Source organism: Anastrepha obliqua, chromosome 5 (assembly GCF_027943255.1).
Source record: "Anastrepha obliqua isolate idAnaObli1 chromosome 5, idAnaObli1_1.0, whole genome shotgun sequence".
Classification (NCBI taxonomy): Eukaryota; Metazoa; Arthropoda; class Insecta; order Diptera; family Tephritidae; genus Anastrepha; species Anastrepha obliqua.
In genome coordinates, this window is record NC_072896.1 from 6,067,024 (window position 1) to 6,090,762 (window position 23,739).

The 23,739-nt window shown below is 35.9% G+C and overlaps 2 protein-coding genes across 4 annotated transcripts in view; one reads left to right on the forward strand and one right to left on the reverse strand.

The window, feature by feature from the left end:
* The window catches only part of LOC129246912 (protein adenylyltransferase Fic), a 31,476-nt gene extending 8,969 nt beyond the window's left edge, over positions 1 to 22,507 (forward strand). Inside the window, exon 7 of the transcript XR_008582527.1 lies at positions 22,489 to 22,507. The gene's annotated coding sequence lies outside the window, so the exon portion shown is untranslated. The remainder of the gene's footprint in view (positions 1 to 22,488) is intronic.
* Positions 20 to 17,263, reverse strand: LOC129246911 (peroxisomal acyl-coenzyme A oxidase 3). 3 transcript variants are annotated; one of them, XM_054885646.1, is made up of 8 exons: positions 17,175 to 17,263; positions 7,069 to 7,231; positions 2,149 to 2,286; positions 1,587 to 2,077; positions 782 to 1,530; positions 560 to 714; positions 208 to 495; positions 20 to 135 (listed from the first exon to the last, which is right to left on the reverse strand). In XM_054885646.1, exons 1-8 carry the CDS (start codon positions 17,204 to 17,206, stop codon positions 25 to 27), a joined length of 2,127 nt encoding a protein of 708 aa, XP_054741621.1. In that variant the 5' UTR covers positions 17,207 to 17,263; the 3' UTR covers positions 20 to 24. The 3 variants fall into 3 exon arrangements, with proteins under 3 accessions (XP_054741621.1, XP_054741622.1, XP_054741619.1); XM_054885647.1 differs by lacking the exon at positions 17,175 to 17,263 and adding an exon at positions 10,219 to 10,412; XM_054885644.1 differs by lacking the exon at positions 17,175 to 17,263 and having other exon boundaries at positions 7,069 to 7,557.
* Positions 22,508 to 23,739: the final 1,232 nt, after the last annotated feature.

Genomic DNA, 23,739 nt, shown 5'->3' on the forward strand with positions numbered 1-23,739 from the left:
AAATTTCTAACTACTACGACTAATCTACAATTTCGCCTTCTGCAAGTACTCCTTGTAGGTGACATCGCGCCACCAGCTGGGCCGTTCGAAAACGCCTGGCGCCAGCACGATGGAGCGCTCCAAATGCTGATAAACCTGCATAATAATAGTAGAGTATTAATAATTTTAGCTACTGCTAAGTTTCCACACAAAACCGCATGCACTTACATTGCCATCACTCATGCCGAGCGGCGAATTGAGGATGAAATCAGTTGGCGCGATTGCATCGACCAGCGATATCGCCTCGTTCTTCAGCACCGGCAGCAGCTCTAAAAGTCCTTGCTGATAGAGTTCCGTGTGCGTATTACCTTGGAAATAGCCCCCTTGGTAGAAGATGCCGATGTACTTTGTAATCAAATGCGCGCCAAAGAAGGACAGAAGTTGTGTGAGCACCTTTTTCTCAGCTGATAGCGGCAATTCGTTTACGAAGCGGTGGAATACAAAGTAAATTGTGCGCTGTATCGAGAACGAAACGTTCAAACAAACCCAAGCGACTTCAGTGGAATATTTCTAAACGTACCTGTGCATAGACAATGGACAGTTGTTGTGCGTTGAAGACTTGTATGTTGTTGCGTGTTTCAAAAGCGTTCTGGCCCTGTTTCTTCAAACTCTCAAAACGACGCACAGTAACATCCAGCTGATAGGCAACCAACCAATTCAAGCATTTCAGCAGGTCTGTATGACACAAAAAAAACCACCATGTAAGAGTTAATACAACAATTCGCATAATTCAGTCACTCACTGTCAGGATGCAGCGCCTCCTGCACGCTATGTACGTCGGCCTTTGTGCGCAAAATCGTGTCCATGTCTTTCAAGAAGACCACGGAGCCCATTGGCGATACTTTCTCAAAATTTGCATCACTGCGTTGCAGGCTTATTAACCAATTGGACGCCTGCTGTATAAGCGTGTTGTTCTCACCCTCATACGTGCAGTTGGCATCGTTGTCGTTGCGCAGATCGCCCAAGCCCGCTACCTTCAAGTAGCCATGCCCACCACACGCTTCACGGCATTCCTGTATACCGTCGCGTGCTGCCCACGTGCATACTGGCTTGGCTGCTGATGAGATGGCATGTATTTCCATGCCCTTGTCCGAGGTGTCCTCGCCCGATATGTTGCGTAAGGTCATATCTATGTTGGCGGTGCCGATCCACATGGTAAATATGCGTAATGCGTAGCTGGTCACCAAGTGTGGCATCAGCCGATATTGCTGCGATTGGTATTCGAGCACAGGCCACTCTTCAGTGCTGTCTTCTGGACCGAATTGCTTGCGGCACGCAGAATATCGTGTGGCAATGGTGATGGCTTTGCTGAGCGCGACATATGCCAGTGAGCAAATGTTCACGCGCCCAGCCGAAAGTGCGCCCAAAGAAGCGCCCAAACGCTTCCGACTATCCTTTATTTTGCTCACATAGTTGCCTTGCTCATCGATATCACCGGTTTTGGAGAGCAAATTCTCGCCGGGTATGCGATATTGGTTGAACAGCACAAAACTGAAAAAAAATTTAAATGAGCGCTAAAAAATTAAAAGCAAAAGCCACGCACTTACCCATTGTCTATGCCATTCAAGCCAATCTTTTCCCCCAAGTCACCGACTGTGACGCCAGGGAATGGCAAAAGCGTGCGTTCGCTGCGTATTGGCACGAGGAACGCATTTAGTCCCTGATACGTGTCATCGGGCACATACAGCTGCGCATATACAATCGCATGTGTGCAGGTCTTGCCCAAATTGCCCACCCAACACTTGGCTGCCTCGAAGTCGGGTGTATGAATGATGAATTCGCGCGTCTTCGGATCGTAAGTGGCACGCGTGCGCATGCCACGCGCATTTGTGCCGTGTGAGATCTCGGTGAGCGCAAAGGCGCCCAAAATTTCGTTGTTTCCAATTTTTGCCGCATACTTGGCCAAACGCTCGGTGCCCAGCGATAGAAGGGTGCTCGGGAACATGTAATTCGAGAGTGAATACTTGACGGCGAAGCTGAACTCGTACGAGAACATGCCCTGGGACATGGCCAGCGAGAGATTAGGTGCGGAAACATACTGCAAGCAATGCATTAAGCTTGAAAAAGGATTTTTATGGTTTATGTTAAATCAATATATCCGCTACTAACGTCACTTAGTCCATAGAACTGCTGATCCCAAAGCAATTGACAGCGTTTGTTAGCCAATTGGCGCTGATGTTCCAACGAAGGAGTTTCCAAGTCATGCTGAAAGTCGGGATGCTTCTCCAAAAAACTCCAAATACGGTGCTAAAATGGAATAAGAAGAAAAAATATAATTCAAGTATTGGTAAGTAAATAAATAAAGTTATTATATATATTTTTTTTTTATTTTATTTAAATGGGAGGGTAAAAATCTACATAACGCCAGGATATTCCATCGTCTCTGAAATCGAATAGTTTATATTTACTCCTTATTGGATTAGGACTGACACAATGAAAAACTTGATGTGCATAAGAGTTTACCTGCCTGCACTCACACAGCTCCGAGTCGATGGCACTAAACATGTATACTAAGTTTTATATCTTTAACATCGAAATTTAAATTTTTGAACCAGGTCTTTGCTGGCAACTTTGTAAAAGTTTGTGCAAAAAGGCTAGGTTCGTACTTGCGTATGACAGAAATCCATCGTACCATTCAGAGAAAATGCTACTGCGAATATTATAGAAGCTTCTGCTACAGAACATTCAACTTCGATGGCAGTGTCATTATCTGCTGCTTCTTTTGCAATTTGATCTGCCTTTTCATAAATTAGTGTACCAGAATGGCTTGGAGATCACACCACTTGAACATTTGAGAATTCGAAGCATGCGAGCTTCACGTTACGATACAGCGATTGCTGGAAAAATTACCTTTTTAAGGGGTTACATGGGTTTCGTCGGGAAAAAAAGGCTTATTTTCAATTTTTTTTTCTATGTTAAAAATTATTTATTTAATTCAAACTTTTTTCTGTCTTATAGATACATATTTAAAGAATAATTTCTGGTATTAAAAAAAAAAAAAGTTAAAACTCCTCCATTGTGATGTCATTTCCGGTGACCCCTCGGAAAAAAAGGTGCGTCCGCGTTGTCAGCATAACTCCTGACAGGCTCATCAAAAATGAAAAATTAAAAATAAGTTTTTGAGTTAAGACCATAAGCTCGTGCTTGAACGAAGGAAAGAAAAAAAAAGTAAAAATTGGAGTTTTGGCAGACATTTTTCCAAAAAAATTAAATTTTCGGTCAAATTTGCTTGTCATTTTTTTTTTTAATTGTTGTTCGTTCAAGCACGAGTAAATTGTATTTCGAACACCTGTGTAAAATTTCATCAAGATCAGTTGAGTAGTTTTCTAGAACATTTGACAACCGACTTTGAAAACACAGTTCCGAGAAAAACGCGTTTAAAGTTTTGAGTAACAGTAAAAGTGGCTTGGAGCGCACACATTCCAAAGGCTGTATCTTCGAATTTATTATTCGGATCGACTTGAAAATTTAGGATAATATTCCTGAGATGTTGTAGAAATTAATAAACCAAAAAAAAAAATAAATCGATTTTTTGAACCAACTAAACCCATGTAACCCCTTAAGAGCTTGTAGGCTGTTTGGCTGTTCGAGAAGATAACAACTTTGTCCGCACGTGTCCGATGAGTAACACCTAATGTCTTTCACAATACCCATAACTCTTCAAAGATGGATGATGTGCGACATTCTCTTTTAAAAGTAAAACTTCCTTTTTTGTTCTGATCCTAAATTGCGCAGCCAACCGACTCGGGCAAGACCGAAACCTCAGCAGCAAAAACCACAAAGCCATCAGCTAAATACTCATTTAATTTTTGTGCAAAGGTAGCTCTAATTTCTGCTGCGGTCACCTTTCTCTTAACGCCCGGGAGGCTTTGCGTGTCCATGTATAAGTTTTTTACTACCTCGAAAAGGATCGCTAATCTTAGTGTTGCTGAAGACGACTGAAAATTTTTCAAATACACAGGTGTAATTTGATTTCGTGCCAGAATTATTGGCAATTGTGTCATACATCTTAACATTGAATTGCTTTAGCTTTATGATTTCTTTGGCAATGAGCCACAATACTCTCTCAGCTGCAGGGAGGTCGTGCCCGAGCACATAGAGCAGCGCAACCGGAGTTGACGGGGAGTACCCAAACTTTTCCGAAGAAAAGAGTTTTGAAAAGTTGTAATTTTTTTGATTGTTGTTTTGATTGCTAAAGTTGTTGTAGTGATACAATACTCTATTTTCACCTAACAAAGCTCTTATAAATTTAAAGGCTGCTTAAGGGCGTAGGCCTGCTTTTATTATTGGCAGCAATTCGGAAAGATTAGAATTGTGTTTTGACTCCTCAATTACACCAGCAAAGTGATCACTTACTGCCAAGGACGAGCTAATTGGTCTCCCTAAATAATAATAAATAAATAAATTTACAACCTGTGTCGTTATTTTTCCTCTATATTCCTTTAGCCTTTATTACAACAATACAAAAATAACTCAATGCCTTAAAACGCTACATTTAACGCTATATTGAATAGATAAATATTTCAGTTAACTGATAACCATCCCATTACAAATGTTTTAGGAGCTAATCATAAATATTTATTCATTTATCACATATGGCAGTATGTGTGTGTGTGCTATGCAGGTGGGTAAAAATATAGCTTTGGCCACAAACATTAACCACCTATGTAAGCCGATTTAAGAAGGAAATTAGTAGCCTTTGCCACCGTATTCTACCAAAAAATGTCTGTATTCCTACCCATAAATCCTTTCTATCTTCCTAGAAAAGTTATTGATAAAAAATAAAGTGATTTCTGTACGAGTATAATATAGGCAGACATAAAAAATGATTTTCTTGGACATGATTTTCGATTTAAGCGGTTATTGCTAATGAGAATGAATGGTTAGTGCAGGGTGGGCCTCTAGCGTTTGAAATTGAACTACCGATTTTTTTTAGTTTAACTGCTAAAATAATATACGCGGCATGTCAGAAAAATTATATCGCTTTTGCTTCGAAAAAGTTGATAAATATTAACCCTTAACGGCCGAAAGACCCCCGCAAATATTGCAAGTTTGTACATCCCTGGTTTGTTGATCATATAGAATTATAAATCAAGTAAATATATTGAATTTATATCTAAATAAATCAGTTAAAATGTTTAGTTTAAGTTTTCATCCTTATAAACGTTTTAGAATTTCACCTAATTTTCCGTCGTCTTATGGGTGAGTGAAAAAAGCTCTCGGCCGTTAAGGGTGAAAATCGAATATCGCAAAGCACAACTCGAATAATCAAGCGAAACGAAGATATTAATTGGTCTGCTAGAAGTTGCAATTTGACACCATTAGACTACACTTTGTGGGATGCCGTGAATAATAAATATTCCGCTAGCCATTCAAAGACGTTTCAATAATTGAAAGGTGAAATCGAAGTTGTCATTGGCGGAATTGGGTTGATCCTTTGAATTAAATTATAAAAGGTCTTTCAAAAGTGACGCCTAGATATCAGTATGTTTTTTTATGTCATCTTTAAGATTTGTCAAGTAGGCAGATATGCAATTTTACATGGAGGTTCTTCTTCTTCTTAATTGGCGCTATAACCGCTTACGCGATTTTGGCCGAGTTTAACAAAGCGCCCTAGTCGTTTCTTTCTCGTGCTAACCGACGCCAGTTGGTTGAAGCCAAGTCCTTCTCCACCTGATCTTTCCAATGCAGAGGAGGCCTTCCTCTTCCTCTATCTGCTACCACCAGCTGGTACCGCATCGAATACTTTCAGAGCCGGAGCGTTTGTATCCATTCGTACAACATGACCCAGCCAGCGTAGCCGCTGGATCTTTATTCGCTGCGCTATGTCTATGTCGTCGTAAAGCTCATACAGCTCATCGTTCCATCGCCTGTGATATTCGCCGCTGCCAACGTGCAAAGGTTCAAAAATCTTGTGCAGAGTCTACACGAGAGGTTAGTTTAAGTTAAACTGGTTGACTTGCAGTCACGCACCCGTTCGATACATAGCGACACTATCCTGGGATAAAACCTATCCTACGCTTCACAAGAGAGTCTAAATGGTTAGATGATAAGCTTCCTGAGTTACACTATTCTAGCCGACTGCCACAAAAACAATAGCAGTACGAAATAACGTTATAATAAAAAACAGTCAATAAATTGTTTATTTTTATTGAATCACGCTTATTGCTAAAACGAGAAATTTCATTCCCGGTCACCAATGGGTTAATATAAACAAGCCATATGATGGAAAAGAGAACAGAAATGAAAAAAGTTGTTTGTAAATAAAAACAAAAAAATGCAAAAAAAAACTCTAAAACTACGTCAGCTCCACAGCTGATTCAGTCAAATCCACTAAGAACCAAGTTGTGAAACCGCGATATGCGCAACTTTCTGTATTTGTTCAACCGTGTAAAATCTCTCATTTACATACATTACTTACTTTCAATCAGGGAAAAAGATTTTTTTTTTCATATGGCAATCAAATGTAAAATCTAAAAAGTTACATCGCACATTCGTCTCTCTACCCTACACCACACGGAAAGTGGCATAGTATGAGTGTGCCTAGCACTGCTGTGAATTAACCGAACTGATTAACTAAAACTTAGGTACGAGGAAGGCATTGAACTTAGTCAGTTATTTATGAGTGCAAATGATGTAAATATGTAGATATAGGAAATTTTTGTTGGATAATTTATAAAGAAAATAAATGCAAAATAATTGAAACTCGATTTGTATTCTCTCTCTCTCTTCAACTATCCACATACATACATACATACATACATATACCCGTTTCCAAACTCTTTTGTTTCATTTCTGCACATCTTACTTTGTTTTACACTTTGTACCATCAGCGCTTTGACCTTTGTACCGTAACTAAGTTTCATTGATAAACGACGAGCATATTTTGACGCATTTACATATGTATGTACATACATATATTATTAAATCAGTGCGTATAATGTAAATATTTTTCACATAATCACTATTCTCACAGGTGCTGCATGACCAGGTGGCACATAATTTTAAATAGTTTAGTTGCTTGCTCACCTTCAGGCGTATATGCTCCTCTCCCTCCAACAGGATACTCATGCGCTTGTAGCAAAAAGTTGACAGTTGACGATATTTATTCAATGGTCCAGTTTTGAAGTCCGGGAAGATGGTTTTGTCTTCGAGTATATTCTTTGGTGGCTCTCCCTCTTGCTCAGTTTCGCTGGGATTTTGTAAAAGTGATAAGAATTTCATGAATGCAGCCATTTTTTTATTTTTATTACGTATAATACAGTTTGATAGTTTTTAATATTGTAATCAATCTAAAGTGAATATGCGCGCAGCAGAAAGCTTGACTAAAGACTAGATTTGTGGTCACTTTGTGTTGTGAAAGCCAACCGCTAATATTTATTTACAAGCTGGTTTTCTCTGATTTTGTTGAAACACTCAATTTGTTGAGACGCAGTGAGCTCGCGGTGCGAATTCGTCAACGTAAGTTTTATAAGAAATGAGCGATAAAAACAAAACACACAAATGCACTGTCGTGAGGAAATATTGATTGAGAGTTGAAATATGCGACCCGGCAAAGTAGTGCAAAAACAATAAAAGACGGTTATAAATAAATGGTTACCATAGTAATTTTATTTTATTGACTTTTTTATCATTTCACTTATTGGTATTTGTTTACTTTTTTGTCACATTTTTTAGACAAATTGTGCTTTCTTGCTCTTTTTGTGCTTAGATAAAAAATAAATAAATGAAAGGGGTTTCCGTTAGGGACAGACTGTGGTGAAATTATTGCTTTGGGGGCGCCTGTTAAATGGGTTGTGCATTATTTAGTTACTGATGCCAAAGTGACCAGTTACACTAAATTGAGTTGAAAGCGCAAAAACTTGATTGTCAATAACAACCAAAATTGTCATCCCAGGTTAACAGGTAGTACGTACAAAAGTTGATTGCTTGGTGTGGATTTGGGACGAACGGTGGCCTTACTTCTTCTAATTACAGACCGATTGCAAGCACTTACTTTTGGTCAAAATATAATGTGGGCAACAAGTGACTCCAACAGCAGTATGGCGATACGTACCGCACACCGAACGCCACGATGGACATTCTGCCATTCTCATCACAGTCGGTTCTATGTTACCGGAAGAACCTGGATTTGCTATATATCCGGCGAAGGACTGTCACTTCCGCAGCATTTCGAGATATTTATGGAGAGTGTTTATGCTGCTACAACAACAACAACGGCATGAACATTCTACACAAGTTGTTTGAGAATGTCGTTATACCTCGCGGCAGTAATGTGAATTTGCCAGTTAAATCGCGCGACTTAACCCGAGATACTTTGTTGTAGGGGTTTTTTCACGACTCAGACCTATGCCAATTAGTCACAGAAAATCGATGTCCCCAAAGGCAACATAACCTACTTCATTACTCATATTTAGGAGCAGAATCATTGAAGATTTGACCTTTTGGATCCTTGAGGCCATGCGACGCCGCGTCGGATATACGTATAAAGAAAGTCATGTTCCACATATCGGGTGTTTTTTAAGAACTTGAGAAATTAAAATGAATTTTTTTATTTTAATCTGGTAGATAATTTCCATCGAGTTACACTCGAACAGTTTAATAAATCCATTCTTAAGCGCGCGGTAAGGCAAATTGCGCCGTCTTGTTGGAACTGAATGTTTAACTAATTCATTTTTGAAAACAAAAATTCAGTCAGCTCGATAGCGCTCGCCATTTACCGTAACTCATTTCAAAAGAAATAAGGACCGATATTGCCACCAGCGTACAAGCCGCGCGTAATGCTCTATAAACTTCGGAAACAGACTTATTTTTTTTTTAAGAAAATTTCCACAATGTGGAACCGTTGTTCATACAGGACAGAAATGTCAACACAGTTTGCCATTCTCAGCTGCTAAACTATAGTTATCGATGTCGATAGTTCTTATTCAACAAAAACAAACCACCCTTTATAATGGAAAACCTGGGCCTTTAAAAAAAATTATGATTTTTATTTATAAAAATTATGATTTTTATTTAAAAAAAATTGTGATTTTTATTTTTTATTTTATTTGAACATCGACTCTCCTTATTGGAAAACCCTTTTTCGATATGTAAATTTCACTGAAATGTAGAGGGACATTAAGATATCTTTAATTGCCACCGTCTTAAAAACTATTTTTTTCCTCTGGATTATTATTTGTTTAGATTTCTTTTCCAGAACCTAAGATCTAAATACCTTTCAAGGCTATATGCGTCAGTCTATTGAAATTTAAAGTGTTACATACATACATATTTACATGAACGCATTTGAATTTTGATTTATATTTTTCAGAACTATAAATTTTTTATTGGTCACACTATTTTGCAGAAGGTTGAAGAAACGGCCATGCTCGACTTGCTCGACTTGCTATTGGACTTGCTCATAATTTTCACTTCATACCAAAATCAAAAAATAACATTTTTTTTCGAAAGTGTGAATATGAATGTGCAATAGGCCGGGTCGATTTGTAGGGAGGCAAAAAATCGTCCATTGCTCTGTGAAAATCATATTCTAGGGATCAAAATAAGAAACTTTGCCGAAGGAACCATACCTCCAAAACGAATTCTGATGTCCCCCAATTTGGATCCCCCATTGTACAATATATTAAGGCCGGTCTACATTTAAATTAAGAAAACAGATTTTAAATTCAATTTTTTTTTTATTTGATTTTACCTCCAGTTATTGAAATTTAATTTAATTTTTTAATATCATTTTTATTTAATTTTAGACAAATTTAAATAATTTAGCTACTTCATTAATTTAATTTAATTTATTTCATTTTATTTATTAATAAGTTTCCACTTAATTTATAATAATTCAACTTTTTTATTTATTTCATTTAATTTATTATATTTTTTTAAATTTTTTAATAAGCTTCTACCGTTCATAAATATAAGTACAAGCCTACACTTTTTTATTTCAATTTGTTTTATTTTTTATTTGACTTTACCTTAAGTTATAATAATTAATTAATTAATTTTTGATTTAATTCCGTTTAAATTTATTTAAATTCACTTTATTTAGTTTATTTTATCTCAATTTTCCATCTAATTTCTTAATGCTCCATTAAAAAGCACTTTAAGTCCGCTGCCTATAAAAATCTCCTAATTACCTCAGTCTTTATGTGCAAAGTACATATTCAAAAACTATTCACTTACTTGTTAGTAATTACCACCATGTTGAAAGTTCAGTGATGCCACAACACCTAAGACCTTAAATGTCAACGTCGTTTAAATATATTTTTTCTATTTTTTAAGAAATTTTTTTAATGTAAAGAATTGCCGGCCTTTTTCGAATTCACCGCCAATTTCACCGCCAAAGTTTTTGCAACCGCACAACACGAGCCTCGAACACCAACTATTGTCCAGCACCGAACGCGAGTCAAATAGTAGTTAACTTATAAAATATATATACATACATGCAAAGGATGTCTCAATAGGAGCGCTCGAAATTTGAAACTTTTTATTTCATTTTTAATTTTTTAATTTATTTTTTATTCTTGCGTCACTTGTCATACTGCAAGGGAAGCAGTGAATTTACTGAATTAGAGGCTCGAGGGCCTCAGCATCTTCTGTGGCGGTGATGTTATCTGGCCATCGAGATCATGCAACTTAACGCGACTCGATTATTTTGCGTTGGGCTAAGTGAAGTCACTAGTCAATACAGAAAAATCACAAACGATTGCCGCCCTGAAGGTCAGCCTATCCGGCGTTCTTCATGTATTGAGTGCCGTTTATGCAGAAATTCATCTTAAAGTGGTCCAATGGAATTAGCTAGTGGCATGGCATTTTCCCTGAAGTTATGGCTTTTGGTATTGGCTCTAGTAGTAATAATATAGAGGAAAGAATTTTTTTTCTGCGATCAAAAGTTGTTAACAATTTATTATTATTAAAAGAAGATAATAAAAATAACAAAACAATTATTGAAAAATTAAAAAATATGGCATTAAGGTTAATATTGTGTTTTAGGGTCAATTACTATTTAAGGCCAATTACATTCAGGATTTACATATTTACTGAAATATTTATATACAGATATAGGCAAATTAAAATAGAGACAGATAAAACGTCAGACACAGAATCGCGAAAATTGTCCAATATGTTGAAATATTGTTTTATAAAGCGTCGCTGGATTGATCAGTTATCTAAGCATGTTATAAATGTGTTAGTAAACAGTATAGAAGAGCAATACCAGGCATCATTTGGCTAGTTTTTCGTTCAGCATTTTATCATTGATTTCCGCCTACACGGAAAGGACTTCTGAGCAAAAATACTATGGAAGACGAAGGAGGAGTTATTCTGATGACGATTATTTTTTTGAAACCGCACCCACTGGAAGTTTACAGTTTATAAAAAGTTTGTTCATAGTGAAACAGTTTTTAGAGGTCAGCTAAATACCGTTATTCGGCTCTCAGCGAATTTTACCTAATCAGCTGATGGGCTGACATCGCTTGGGGTGGTCTTTACGAAAAAACTGAGATTGTGTTGGTGATATATGAAAAAAATCAACCAATGATACCTCGTTGCCGTTTGAACAACGATTGATTGGACGAGTGTGTGAATACATGTGAAATGAGTGTGCAGAACTCGGCTGCCGAGTCCCCAAGTGACGTGGTAGCCAAAATGTCCTCTCACAACTTTCTGTTTCGCCATAGTTAAAGAGCAAACCTGGTAAATCTATTATCCTTGAAGTGTGTTGTTAACGGTGTGTAATTTAGCGAAAAGTTAGTGCTGCCAGACATCTAAAAAAAACGAAGTTCGTATGCAGGTTGAACTTCACAGAGACGTGGACTAGCAGGGTGTTCGTAAATTGGAGAATATTTGGTATAATGCCACGCAAAGGGATTAAAGAGGAGATAGAGGGGTGTATCCCCATCCTAAAACTGGAACCACTCCGGAAGCTTATAGTGATTTAGTAATTTATTGTTAAAATTGTGTACTTTAGCGAACGGTCAGTGTTGCCAGACACCTCAAAACAGAACGAAGTTCGTATACAGGTAGGATTTTTCAGACTATCGGATTTGTAGAATTTTTGCATCCCACTTTCCGCTGCGCTTACAAAAAAAAAAAAAAATAGCCCCATCAGTCCAACTTCGGTTGCACTATCCACAGTATTGTTGATTGGAATTTATTTTCGCTTAGGCGGCCTTCTACCAAGTTTCAATATATAAATTACACAGGCCGACAAAATTTAACCAACATTCAGACCCAGAAACCAGACTATATATTTCCGAAGGTTTATGATGCGCTGAATCCAAATCTGGCTTCAGAATTGCTCTATCAGCTCTGGTTTTCGAGATATCCTAACCTAAAAGTGCAAAAAACCCCATTTTTGCCCATATTTGAGGTTATGTAGCCTTGCAGATGTTTTCTTTCACCAAAATTAAAGGATGGCATCTTTAAATACAATCCTTCTTTTTTCAAATGGCGTTTTGTTTGCTCAAATATCATTTTTTTTTCGCAGAGATATCGCATTTTGAAATTTTCATGTTTTTTTTGTATTTTTTGCACTTTTAGGTTAGGATATCTCGAAAACCAGAGCTGATAGAGCAATTCTGAGGCCAGATTTGGATTCAGCGCATCATAAACCTTCGGAAATATATAGTCTGGTTTCTGGGTCTGAATGTTGGTTAAATTTTGTCGGCCTAGTTCCATTAAACACGAAAGATACGATTATCGTAAAAACTCAAACTAATAAATTAATTTTAGTTACCAATCCGAATTTTGCATGGACAGAGAAGCAGATATTAGTTTAAATTATTTCGGATACTTTTCCTTGTAGACTAGTGTTATTATACTTTGCCTAAAATTGCTCTTGAATTACATTAAACCCAACCCATGTTGTTGTTGTAGTATCACAAGCAATCATCATATATGTACGGGGATTGCTGCTCGAGTGACAGTCCCTGGCCGGGTATAAATCCGGGTCGTTCCGGTAGGTTATGTTAGGTTAGTTAGGTTGCTTGCCTAAGACAAGACACTCGGCGGCTCTAAGGCTCATTGTGATAATTGTCTTTGATTTTCACCCCCTAACTAAGTTGCTCAACTCACTTGAATCTTTTTAGGAAGGTAACTAGTCCCTCCAGTGAAACATTTTTCAAATATACCGGGGTCAAAAAAATAATAGCCAGCCAAGGTCGTTTAGGTAACGTAGAACCTATTATCGTGGAAACGAGACCCAACCCATATGAAGGCTTCCGTCTACTGTCTACATTTTGTTTTTTCTCAAAATTAAATTTGTCCCTTTATTCATCCTATCCCGGATAAACTGAAAGCTATTTCATTTATTCTAATTCTCATATGGAATGCGTAAAGAAATGTAGTCGCCATCGAATGCGCATGAAAAAAAAACAAAAAAAAAAAAAAAAAAAATTGAGCGAGTTACACATTTATTTTATGTAATTTCAAAGTTCAAGCGCTCTTAGTGAAACCCCCTATATACAGCTGTTGTCAGCTAATTAGAAACGCTCCCTTTTGATAAACGCTTGATGAGCATAATATTAAACTGTTTAAATTTACCGTTATTTTTTCTCTTAAAATCATTCTCATTGCTTTTGTTACTCTATTTACTACCCAATGCGCCTAGTTTTGTAGTTGTGAAATTGAAGTACCGTTAATATTATCCAACGCAGTGCATGGGTTACTTAGTTCAAGGTAAATAAACTGAGACGAGTAATTAGAAACAGTTGTTCAATGGAAGCATATTCGGCAAGTTGTGTTATTTTAATAGTAATATAATCGACTTTTTGGTGTGTATATATTTTAAATTTGTTGTTTAAAAGCAACTAAAATATTCGTCTTCAAGATGTGTAATGGGAAAAGGCAGCAGCTGTACACCTGCCCTGCGCAGCTCCATTTTTGACCTTCGTAAAGCTGGAAAGTCGTACAGTGAAATTTCTAAGCAAGTCAAATGCTCAAAAAAATGGTTTTTAACGCCTTAAAGCATATCCAACTTTTTAAGACTGTTGACAATGTTCCACGTAAGAAAAGGCCCCGGAAAACTTCAGCAGAAATTGACCGCAAGATAGCAATCATCTCCAAAAGAGAACCAAAAACGACTTCCACTGACATCCAATGGGAAATTCAGGATCAATATAATTTCGAAATATCCAAGAGGACAATTGCTCGGCGTCTGGTGGAATCTGGACTGCATGGCAGAGCAGCACTCAAGAAGCCACTTCTAACCAAGATACAAAGGAGACGGCGAGTAGTCTTTGCGAGATCCCATTGGTCATGGACTCCAAATCAATGGAAATATATTGTTTGGAGCGATGAAACCAAGATAAATTGCATAGGCCCAGATGGTAGAAGGTATGCTCGACGGCCAATCAACCAAGAATTCAATCCTCGCTACGTTTCACGGGTAGTGAAGCATTGTGGAGGATCAATTATGGTGTGGGGATGTTTCTGGTGGAATGGTGTTGGCCCAATCCATAGGATTGATGGAATTTTAAATAAGGCGAAATACGTCGATATACTAAAAAATGTGATGTTGCTGTGGGCTGAGGAAAATTTGCCTATTATATGGAAGTTTCAACAGGATAATGATCCAAAGCACACGGCAAAGTTGACGAAACAGTTTTTCGACGAAAATTCCATCAATGTTTTGGAATGGCCATCATCCAGTCCGGACTTAAACCCAATAGAGGATCTCTGGGGTGACGTTAAAAAAGCCGTGAGTGCCAAAAATATCCTAAATATGGATGTCCTTTTTGCCGAAGTAAAAACGGCATGGCAAGCAATACCTGTGGCGCGCTGTCAGAATCTCATTACATCAATGCGCAATCGATGTGAGGCAGTGTTGAAGCAAAAGGGTTATGGAACCAAATACTAACATAATCTTTATGTTGATCTGATAATACATTACTGTTTCTAATTAGTTGCCCTATCCAAATCGTGCATTTCACATGCTTTAAAAATATATATATATATTTAATAAAGAATTGCAATTAAATTGTTTTCCACTAGTTTTTAAGTTTATCATATGTTTAAATAAAATTGGCAAACAGTTATGAAAATACGTGTTTAAAAGGAAAATGGAAAATTTATTTTGAAATAAGTGTCGTTTCTAATTAGCTGTCAACAGCTGTACATACATGCCAACTCTTAGCGCCTGTACGAGTTATTTTGTTTGAAAACTTTTGTTATTTTCGCTTATCTATCCAACCGATAATTGTTGCCTTTCTTATCAATTCCTCGATCATACCCATTAACGATTTAATGCAAGTTCAGCAGGTGACACATGAATATAGTACAAATAGGAGTGCTTGCACCGAAACCCACATAGTTAAATTTAATCTCTCAAGTTGATTTTTTCTACACCAACGGCAATGGGAATTTGTTATATTATTATGTAGTTTGCGGTGCGGGTGTCGAAATTAGTTAAATATAGTTGATTTGGGTACGAATCAACCGGATTTGGTACCAATTCTAATATTCCAATGTCGGAGCGCACTTCCTTTTTTACTTTTATTTAAATGGCAGGATGAACGTCTACAAACCGCCAGGATATTCCACCACATTAAATGCAATTTCTTTTAATTTTTGTCTATTTTTATCTTGTAAATTTGACTAGGATTTTAAATGCATTTTAACATGAAACTTTTCTTATATTGGCGAATCTTTTTTATTCCAAATTTTCGACTGCGGCTTTTTTTTTTTTTTTTTAAATAAAACAATATTTTGAATTATATTCAAATCGCCTTAAATTACATGAACTAAAAAAATGATCTAGAAACGTTATAAATGTGCAAAAGAAAAGTGTGGTAAATGGCAATACCAGACCAACGTTTTCCAAAGTTTATTTTCAACGCGCGTTTTGTGTTTACTTTTATATTAGTTTGGTTTTTTCATTAACAATGTTTAGCAAAATGTCTTATTGAAATTATGAGGAATATAGTGCAATTAGTTTTCCAGTTGAGTGATACGACAATTTGGCGCGTTAGTGAATGAGTAATCAACGAAACAAAAACAAATTTTGGCTAAAATTTAGTATAATGTATATCGCTTTGGAAAAAACGGTAAAAAGGGGGTGATAGAGGGGTGTATCCCCATCTTAAAACTGAAAACAGAACCTGCCGGAGGCTTATAGTTTTTAAGTAATTTAATGTTAAAGTTCTATAATTTAAATGAAATGAAAACGAAGTTCGCACGCAGGGATGTTCATTCATTGTAAAACTGCAGTATTTTTTGCTGTAATTTAAAGTTGAGAAATAATTTTGAAAATAAAAACATACAACTCATTTAAACTTAAAAACAATGATATTAAGCGTATCACAAAAAATAATAAAGTAATTAAAATTAAATTAAATTAATTAACACAGTATTTTTGCGTGGAACTCCTTATCGCGTAGGCGGCCTTCGGCCGTGCTTCAAAAAAATAACAAAAAATAACCCTCATTAGTCCAACTCCGGCTACGCAATCCACAGTATTTTTGCGTAAAACTCCTTTCCGTGTTAAAACCATTGAACCCAAAATGAAAACGTCATATGCGTGTATGTAGTAAGGCACAATAACCCCCATTCCCATCATTAACACTAAACTCAAGTACTTAATTTTTGTTTTCATTTGCAGGCATCCGGCAACACCATACTGTTGTAATTCCAATCTTCTTCTTGTTCGCGCTTAAAATTGGAATGTGATTGCATAGGCAAATTAATTTGCATTTAATTTTAATAGATATAATTAGAATATTAGCATAAAAATCGGTACAAACACGCGTGGGAGTGTATATTTAGTGAATTTTAGTGAAATGTTAAAAAATATAGTGTAATGTGGCAAATTATAGTGAAGTTCCCGAGGGCATTTTGAATGTAAATAATTAAAAAATTATTATTTCCCGAATAATTTAAAGTTATAAAGAGTGTTCCTTAACACCTCACTAACATCTCCACCAAGTTTCATTAAAAAAAAACATTATAGTTTGCCAGAAATTCCAAAATATACATTGTTCTAAATTCCAGCCCAAATTTTTTTTTGTTAGACACTTTTGAGCGGTTTAATAGAATTAAGCACCGTTTTTGGTTTATTAGTACTGGCACCAACACATGTCGATTCGTACCTATCGACTATTTTTGCCCAGTTTTGGCACCCGGCCCACAATCTATATAATTACCTGGGAATTAACGAACATTTTTGATTAACCATTCAAAAATCCAAATGTACGCGAAATATAGGTATGTATGTAATTTACTAGGCCACTGGTTTGCAGCAGCACCAACGCGGATATGCATTTCTCGTTTCTCATTATATTATTTACTTTGTCTCTGTTTATTACTCGTAGTAAATGCTTAACATTTTCACTTCACTTTTATTTATGTAGTTTACTGATTAATTAATTGCGCTATTTTTTATTTTGTGCTCACTAAATTCGTTTTCTAATTATTTTACTATGTATTTCGCTACATTTTGTTAACGTTCTCCGTATTTTGTTTGAAGGTTTTGCAGACTTATTTTGTTATACAAACGCAAAACAGCTGTTACAGGAAATGTCATTGACAGCTGTTGGGTGTGTTCACGAAAAGACGAATGTGTAAGTTCCAAAAATATATTAAATAAGTTGTTACTGACAACAACAACTAACAACCGAACAAACTAACGAATTTAAAGGATTTTACAATTTTTTTTTTTTCAATTTTGCATTATAACTCAAACTCAATCACACTTTACTGAATACATTTTGACTGCGTTTTCCAGTACAAATTAGCCAGCAACCACAGCACCTAGAGTAGGTGGTAGTAACAGAGCACTTTTTCTTTTATTTATTTGAACCCTAAATTGTGAAACTTTGTTTGATTTCTCTAAACTGGCAATCTTTCTTCAAAAATTTGTAAATTCTAGGGATCAAACGCAAAAACAAAATGCATTCCTCTTATTATTTTTGTTCTACTACAACGATCTGTTCAATGTGTTTGAGGTTGTAACTTGGTCTAGGAGAATTTGCTAGTTTTCAGGGCCCGCTATTTAAATAATTTAAAACAAAAATTGTGGAATTCACCTTCTGCACATTCTACATGTTAGTCTGTTTTTATTTATTTTTTTTGTAATTACATTTATTTCAAAATTCTGCATTTTATTTGTGTATTGTAAGGCCACATGCTTGTAAACTGTTCTGTTTCTTACTGGAAAATTGTTGCTAGTAGAAATGTATCTAAATAGTAAAAACTTGCAGCTTCTTCTCCAAAAGAAAAGACCAAAATGTAATAAAAAGTTTTTAATAATTACACTGTGCAGCACAAAAAAAAAAATAACAAACTTCCGGCAATAGATGCTATCAGAGGCACAAAAGCAAAGTGTCCAAGTAATCCAAACGATTTGAAACTCTTCTTCTGATTTTTTTTTTATTGACACTGCTACTTCCTACGCATTCATATAATAAATCGACATAGCACAATGACTGAAAAGTCCCGGGCCTATCAAAGAAAACAGTTTTTTTTTTTTTTCAAAATTAGCTTTATTCGTCAACGTAATTTCAATCAAAAACAACGCAATCATTCCAGCGCCGATCTAACATTTCAATACCACTTTTGTTGAACGATTTATCTTTTGCCTCAAAGTAGGCCTCAGTTTCAGCGATAACCTCTTCACTCTAGCGAAGTTTCTTACCGGCGAGCATTTTTTTTTTAATTCTGCGAACAGCCAGTAGTCGCTGGCAGCCAAAACTGGCGAATACGGTGGATGTGGGAGCAACTCGAAGTTCAATTCATTCATTTAAACACTGCTCACTGCTCTACCAGAATTCATTGCCGAAGCCATGGTATTTTGGTAAGAGTTTGATTTTGTCGTACAGTGTTATTATGTGAAGAGAACTATTGAACTAATGCATCGCATTGAATATGAACACGTCCCTCTTTACGAACTTTTAATTTAATTATATCCGCAATATAAATAAAGAAAAAAATTGTATGATTTTCATTCGGACTTATAGCTTTTTTATACTCATTAAAGTGCCTTCATTACTTCTGTTGCTCATTAAAATCAAACGGAAACGTGTTTTTTTTTTTAATTTTCTAATCGTATCAGTTGCTCATCAAATACTCGTATATAGGGTATTTCAAGATCAAGTTTCTTCTTTAAAAGTATTTATGGTTTTTACTGTTGTTACAGTTTACATTTTATAATTGACAGATGTTGGTTGGTTGTTGATTGGCAGTAGAAAATGTACAATTTACGTAAACAAGTTAAATTTGGCATACAAAATTTAAACTAATACGAAAATGGTGGAGCTATGACAATTCCGAGGATGCGCTATTTCAGAATGTGGATATTGTTTTGGGTCGTTAGTGACATCTAATAAATCCTGGATATATATTTATCCCTTGTTCACTTCACTCGCGAGCATAGCGCCGCGACAAGATTCTTCCATCGTACATGGTTCTTGGCTTTTGTTTTTGAGCCGTCCCATGTGATATCGGCATCTGCTAGCTTGCACAACATCAACCTTCTCCAAGTATTCTTTGGGTCGACCTGCTCGGTACACACCATAAAAATATCAGCGGACAGTGCGTCCCAGCCATTTACCCTCATTGGTTCCATTAACCCATTTTTCTTGGGATATGCATTTGGGAAGCCGCTTACCGTCAACGGATACAATATCGAGAAAGGTTGACTACATTTTTTATTGTTAGCATAATTCCGCGTTAATATGCAACAATTTGGCCGCCAAGATTGGCCAATTTTGTGTCTTTAGCCCACTTGCTGTGACACAATCTCTCAGATCGAGGTTATGTGAATAAATCAGGAACAACTGAAGCCTTGAAGGACGAAATACGTCGTAAAATTGCAAAGGTAGAATGCCAATTTATCTAAATGTCGACGAAAATTTCACTCAAAGAATCGACATCTGTGAGTACTCATGCAGGGACACTAGGAAAATATAATTTATCGTTCATAAATTGCTGATCCTCTGCAACATATCCGGCCTTAACGAGAATTCTATCTGAGTAAATATTTTTATAAATTACAGTACAATACAGAAACAAATTTTTTCACTTTATTCATATGGAATTCACATATGATGAATTATGATGATGATGAATACAGATAAATTCCCATTAAAAAAATGAGTTTAATCCAGATATGCTTAAAAAATTAATTTAAAAATACACTAGCACCAGTTGGGCGCATTTGAAGTCCATCGGAGTGTCCATGTTTCTCGTTTACCGATCTTTTCTTCTTCGTGGTCACGCACACACAATCACCTATAAACTAATGCTATTGGTTTCTAGACCCTTGGCACGCGATTTATATGTATGTGGCCCCATCTGTGTGTCAATATTTAACGTGATCTTTGCCTCGAATTTACCTGGGTTAACTTGAATTTAAAGGAAAATCTCGAACTTGAAGGACCTTGTATTACATGGCTGTGGTGCATCGCGAATTTATTTAACTTTTAAATATGCACTTTTTCTAGATAAGAAAGCGTGCAACCTTTATTGCATTAGGAAGAAATATCAAATACGCAAAGTGCATTTGGGTGTAAGGGTCAACTGTTGAAGCTTCATTAAATGAAGTGCAATGAAAAAGTATTGAAGATTAAACTGACAATAATTTATTCCATGGCTCATTTTTTTTTTAATTGCGTGTCATTGAAAAAGGTGATAATTTTAAAGAAAATTTATGTATAAATTTAAAAGTGTTGGTAAATGATTGTGGCACTTGCCGACAAGTGCTATTTTGGACTAAGTAGGGAACTGAGTAGTAAAGTCCTCTCTGGACGAGCAAAATTAACACTCTATAAGGCGCTCATCATCCCCGTCCTGATATAAAGCGCAGAAGCGTGGACATCCGATGAGGTGTCACTTGGAGTGTTTGAGAGAAAGATTCTGCGGAAGATTTTTGAATCTTTGGACGTTGGTGACGGTGAGCATCGTAGACGATGGAACGATGAGCTGTATGAGCTTTATGACGACAGAGACATAGTGCAGCGAATAAAGATCCAGCCGCTACGTTGGCTGGGTCATGTCCGAATGGATACAAACGCTCCGGCTCTAAAAGTATTCGAAGCGGTAACAGAGAAAGAGGGCTCTTCTGCGTTGGAAAGATCAGGTGGAGAATGACTTGGCGTCACTTTGTGTGCCCTGGGTGACTGGCACACTTTGTTAAACTCTGCCAAGACCGCTTATCGGGTTAACCGGCTATCGAACCATTCAAGAAGAAAAGGAAGAATTATAAAGGCTTTCCCGACAGAAAATAAAGAAAATACGTTTTGGGGTTTTCTCAGTAAATAGTATTTATTTATGCTTATACATTTAAATAACATGAAACATTTTCTTAGATTAGTACAGTATTCTGGTTCTTCAATACTTTCTGATATATATATATATGTGTGTGTATGTACACTTGCGTTCATAATAATAGCAGTGTGACTTATTGCAGTGGTTTATTTATTTTTGTTTACTTTTTAATTAATTTTTTTTTCTTTCTTAAATACAGTTTTTACTACAACAGAAGTCATACAACTTAAGGTCTCAAACATTTTAGAAAATTAAAAAATAAATCACAAAATTTTCGTAACAATTTCAAGCTTTTTAAACAAATATTTCGCAATATAAGAGTATGTAGCTTTATAGTCCATTGAATTTTGACCTAATAAAGTGCAAGTTCGAAGTGGATCAAAAATCGCAGAAATTTTTGAACATTTGTTTTTTTTTTGCTGGCGTACTAGCATTTTCTCCGCACAAAAAATGTTAAGCATTGTTGGTATCGAAGAAAATGCTTAACACCGTTACGTGAATTTTAAGCTACTTTGAATTGGTACAATATTGTTTTTATTATCATATTAATTAATTTTATATATTTTTCTAGAACTTTATTAAAAAAATTATGTTAATTTTTCTAAAATAGTTGACTACAAAGTTTTTTTGATTTTGACGAAAATTTGTTAATTTGTATCAAGTCTGAAACTTCGAGTTATATCGGGAGTTTTTAAGAGCTTAAAGTCCATGTAAAATTTTCGAAAATCGGTTTCTTTTTTGATATTTCGAAAGTATAGTATCTTAAGAATATATTGTGAAATTTTGATGCGGAAATTCCTAATATTCTAACTTCTATAGCCCATTAACTATGTAGAGAGCGGTCCGCGCGCTCCTGTACCTCAAACTTTAAACTCATTTATCTCGAAACTGTATTTTTAAAAACTGCTCGTGCTGTAGTTATCGACTGTTCAAAAAGTTATCGACCGATTTGTTTGAAGTTTAGTGAGGCCTTTCTTTAAATTACTATCGGAAGGATAAACCTAAAATTTCAGATATTTCGCGTTGATAAATTACTTTTTGGGGGTTAAAAATGTCAATAAAATATCCCTAAATTCTAACTTTCTTTCAAAGGCTTATTTTATAATTAATTTTATACCTGTTTTTTAATTGTATAGAGGTTCATCCTTTCCGTTGATATATTATAAAAAAACCAATTTCATTTCTTTGTTTCAGATCGATAGATTTGGAGTAATAAATAGAGCAGTTTGGGACCTCGCGCCGTAGGCAGCCGACAAGAAATGATCTTGAGCCGCAATTTGGGGAAAAAAATGAAAAAAAATGTGTTTTGTACTCTCGAAAGGTTAGTTAAGTAAAGTTGTGTTAAAGCTTCAAAATATTATAATTATTTTATCACCTTTAAGAATGTGTTTAAAAAATTACCGTTTTTGAGGCTTCTACATGGACTTCCCCCCTTAAGAACTTAAAATTTTAAGGCAAAAGAGAAATATTGCTGGAATGAGTTTTTTTTATTATAATTTGGTAGATAATTTCATGGCATTTATTTTTTGATTTTATGATATCCGGCGTATATCCGCCGCAGCTACGAGGTCCAACAAGATCATTCAATTAATCCATTTTTTGGCTAATTTTTCCTTCTTTCAATAAATCTGACTTAATATTGTGATAAATCGATTGCTCAGTGCGCTGTATGGCTAGTTTCGTCGTCTTGCTGGACCCAATGTCATCGATGTTTAGCTGATTAATTTTTGGAGACAGAAATTCAGTCAGCATAGCTCAATAGCGCTCGCTATTCACCGTAACGTCATTCTTCTTCATTTTAAAACATCATCGGGCCTTCCTCAAAGAAATACAGACCGATAATTTCGCCAGTGCTTCATGAACTTTGCGATCATATTTATTTATTTTTAAGTAAATTAAGTCCACAATTTGGAAGCGATATTCGTTAAACGCCATGATGACTTGCCAAACTTTGAAAATGAAATTTGAAAAAGGCGAGCCAAGAAGCACCGAGAGAGCTCCGAAAAAATTCAAGCTAAAAAGCCCATTGGATTCGAAGCTCTGAAAAGTAAAAGTGTTGATAATAGCCAAGGAGGAACGGAGAGCAGTGGCAGTGAGAAAGAGATAGGACAGAGAGAAAGAAATAGGATAGAGAGAAAGAGATAGGATAGAATAGAGACAGAGACAGTGATAGCTAGTCTTGTGAAAATTTCCCAGATTCTTTGGCAAATCTGAAAGTATCCGCCAGTTTGAGAGGACGAATCCAAACTTTACTAAGCAGAAATGTCACACAATTTGCCATTCTCAGCTGTCAAGCCATAGTCATCGATAGTTCGCATGCAGCTAAAAAACACGCAATATTGTAGTACGATATTTTTATAAAAAAAAATATAAAAAAAAAATTAAAAAAATAAAAAAAAATTAAAAAAAATAATAAAATAAAATTTAAAATAAAAAAATTAAAAA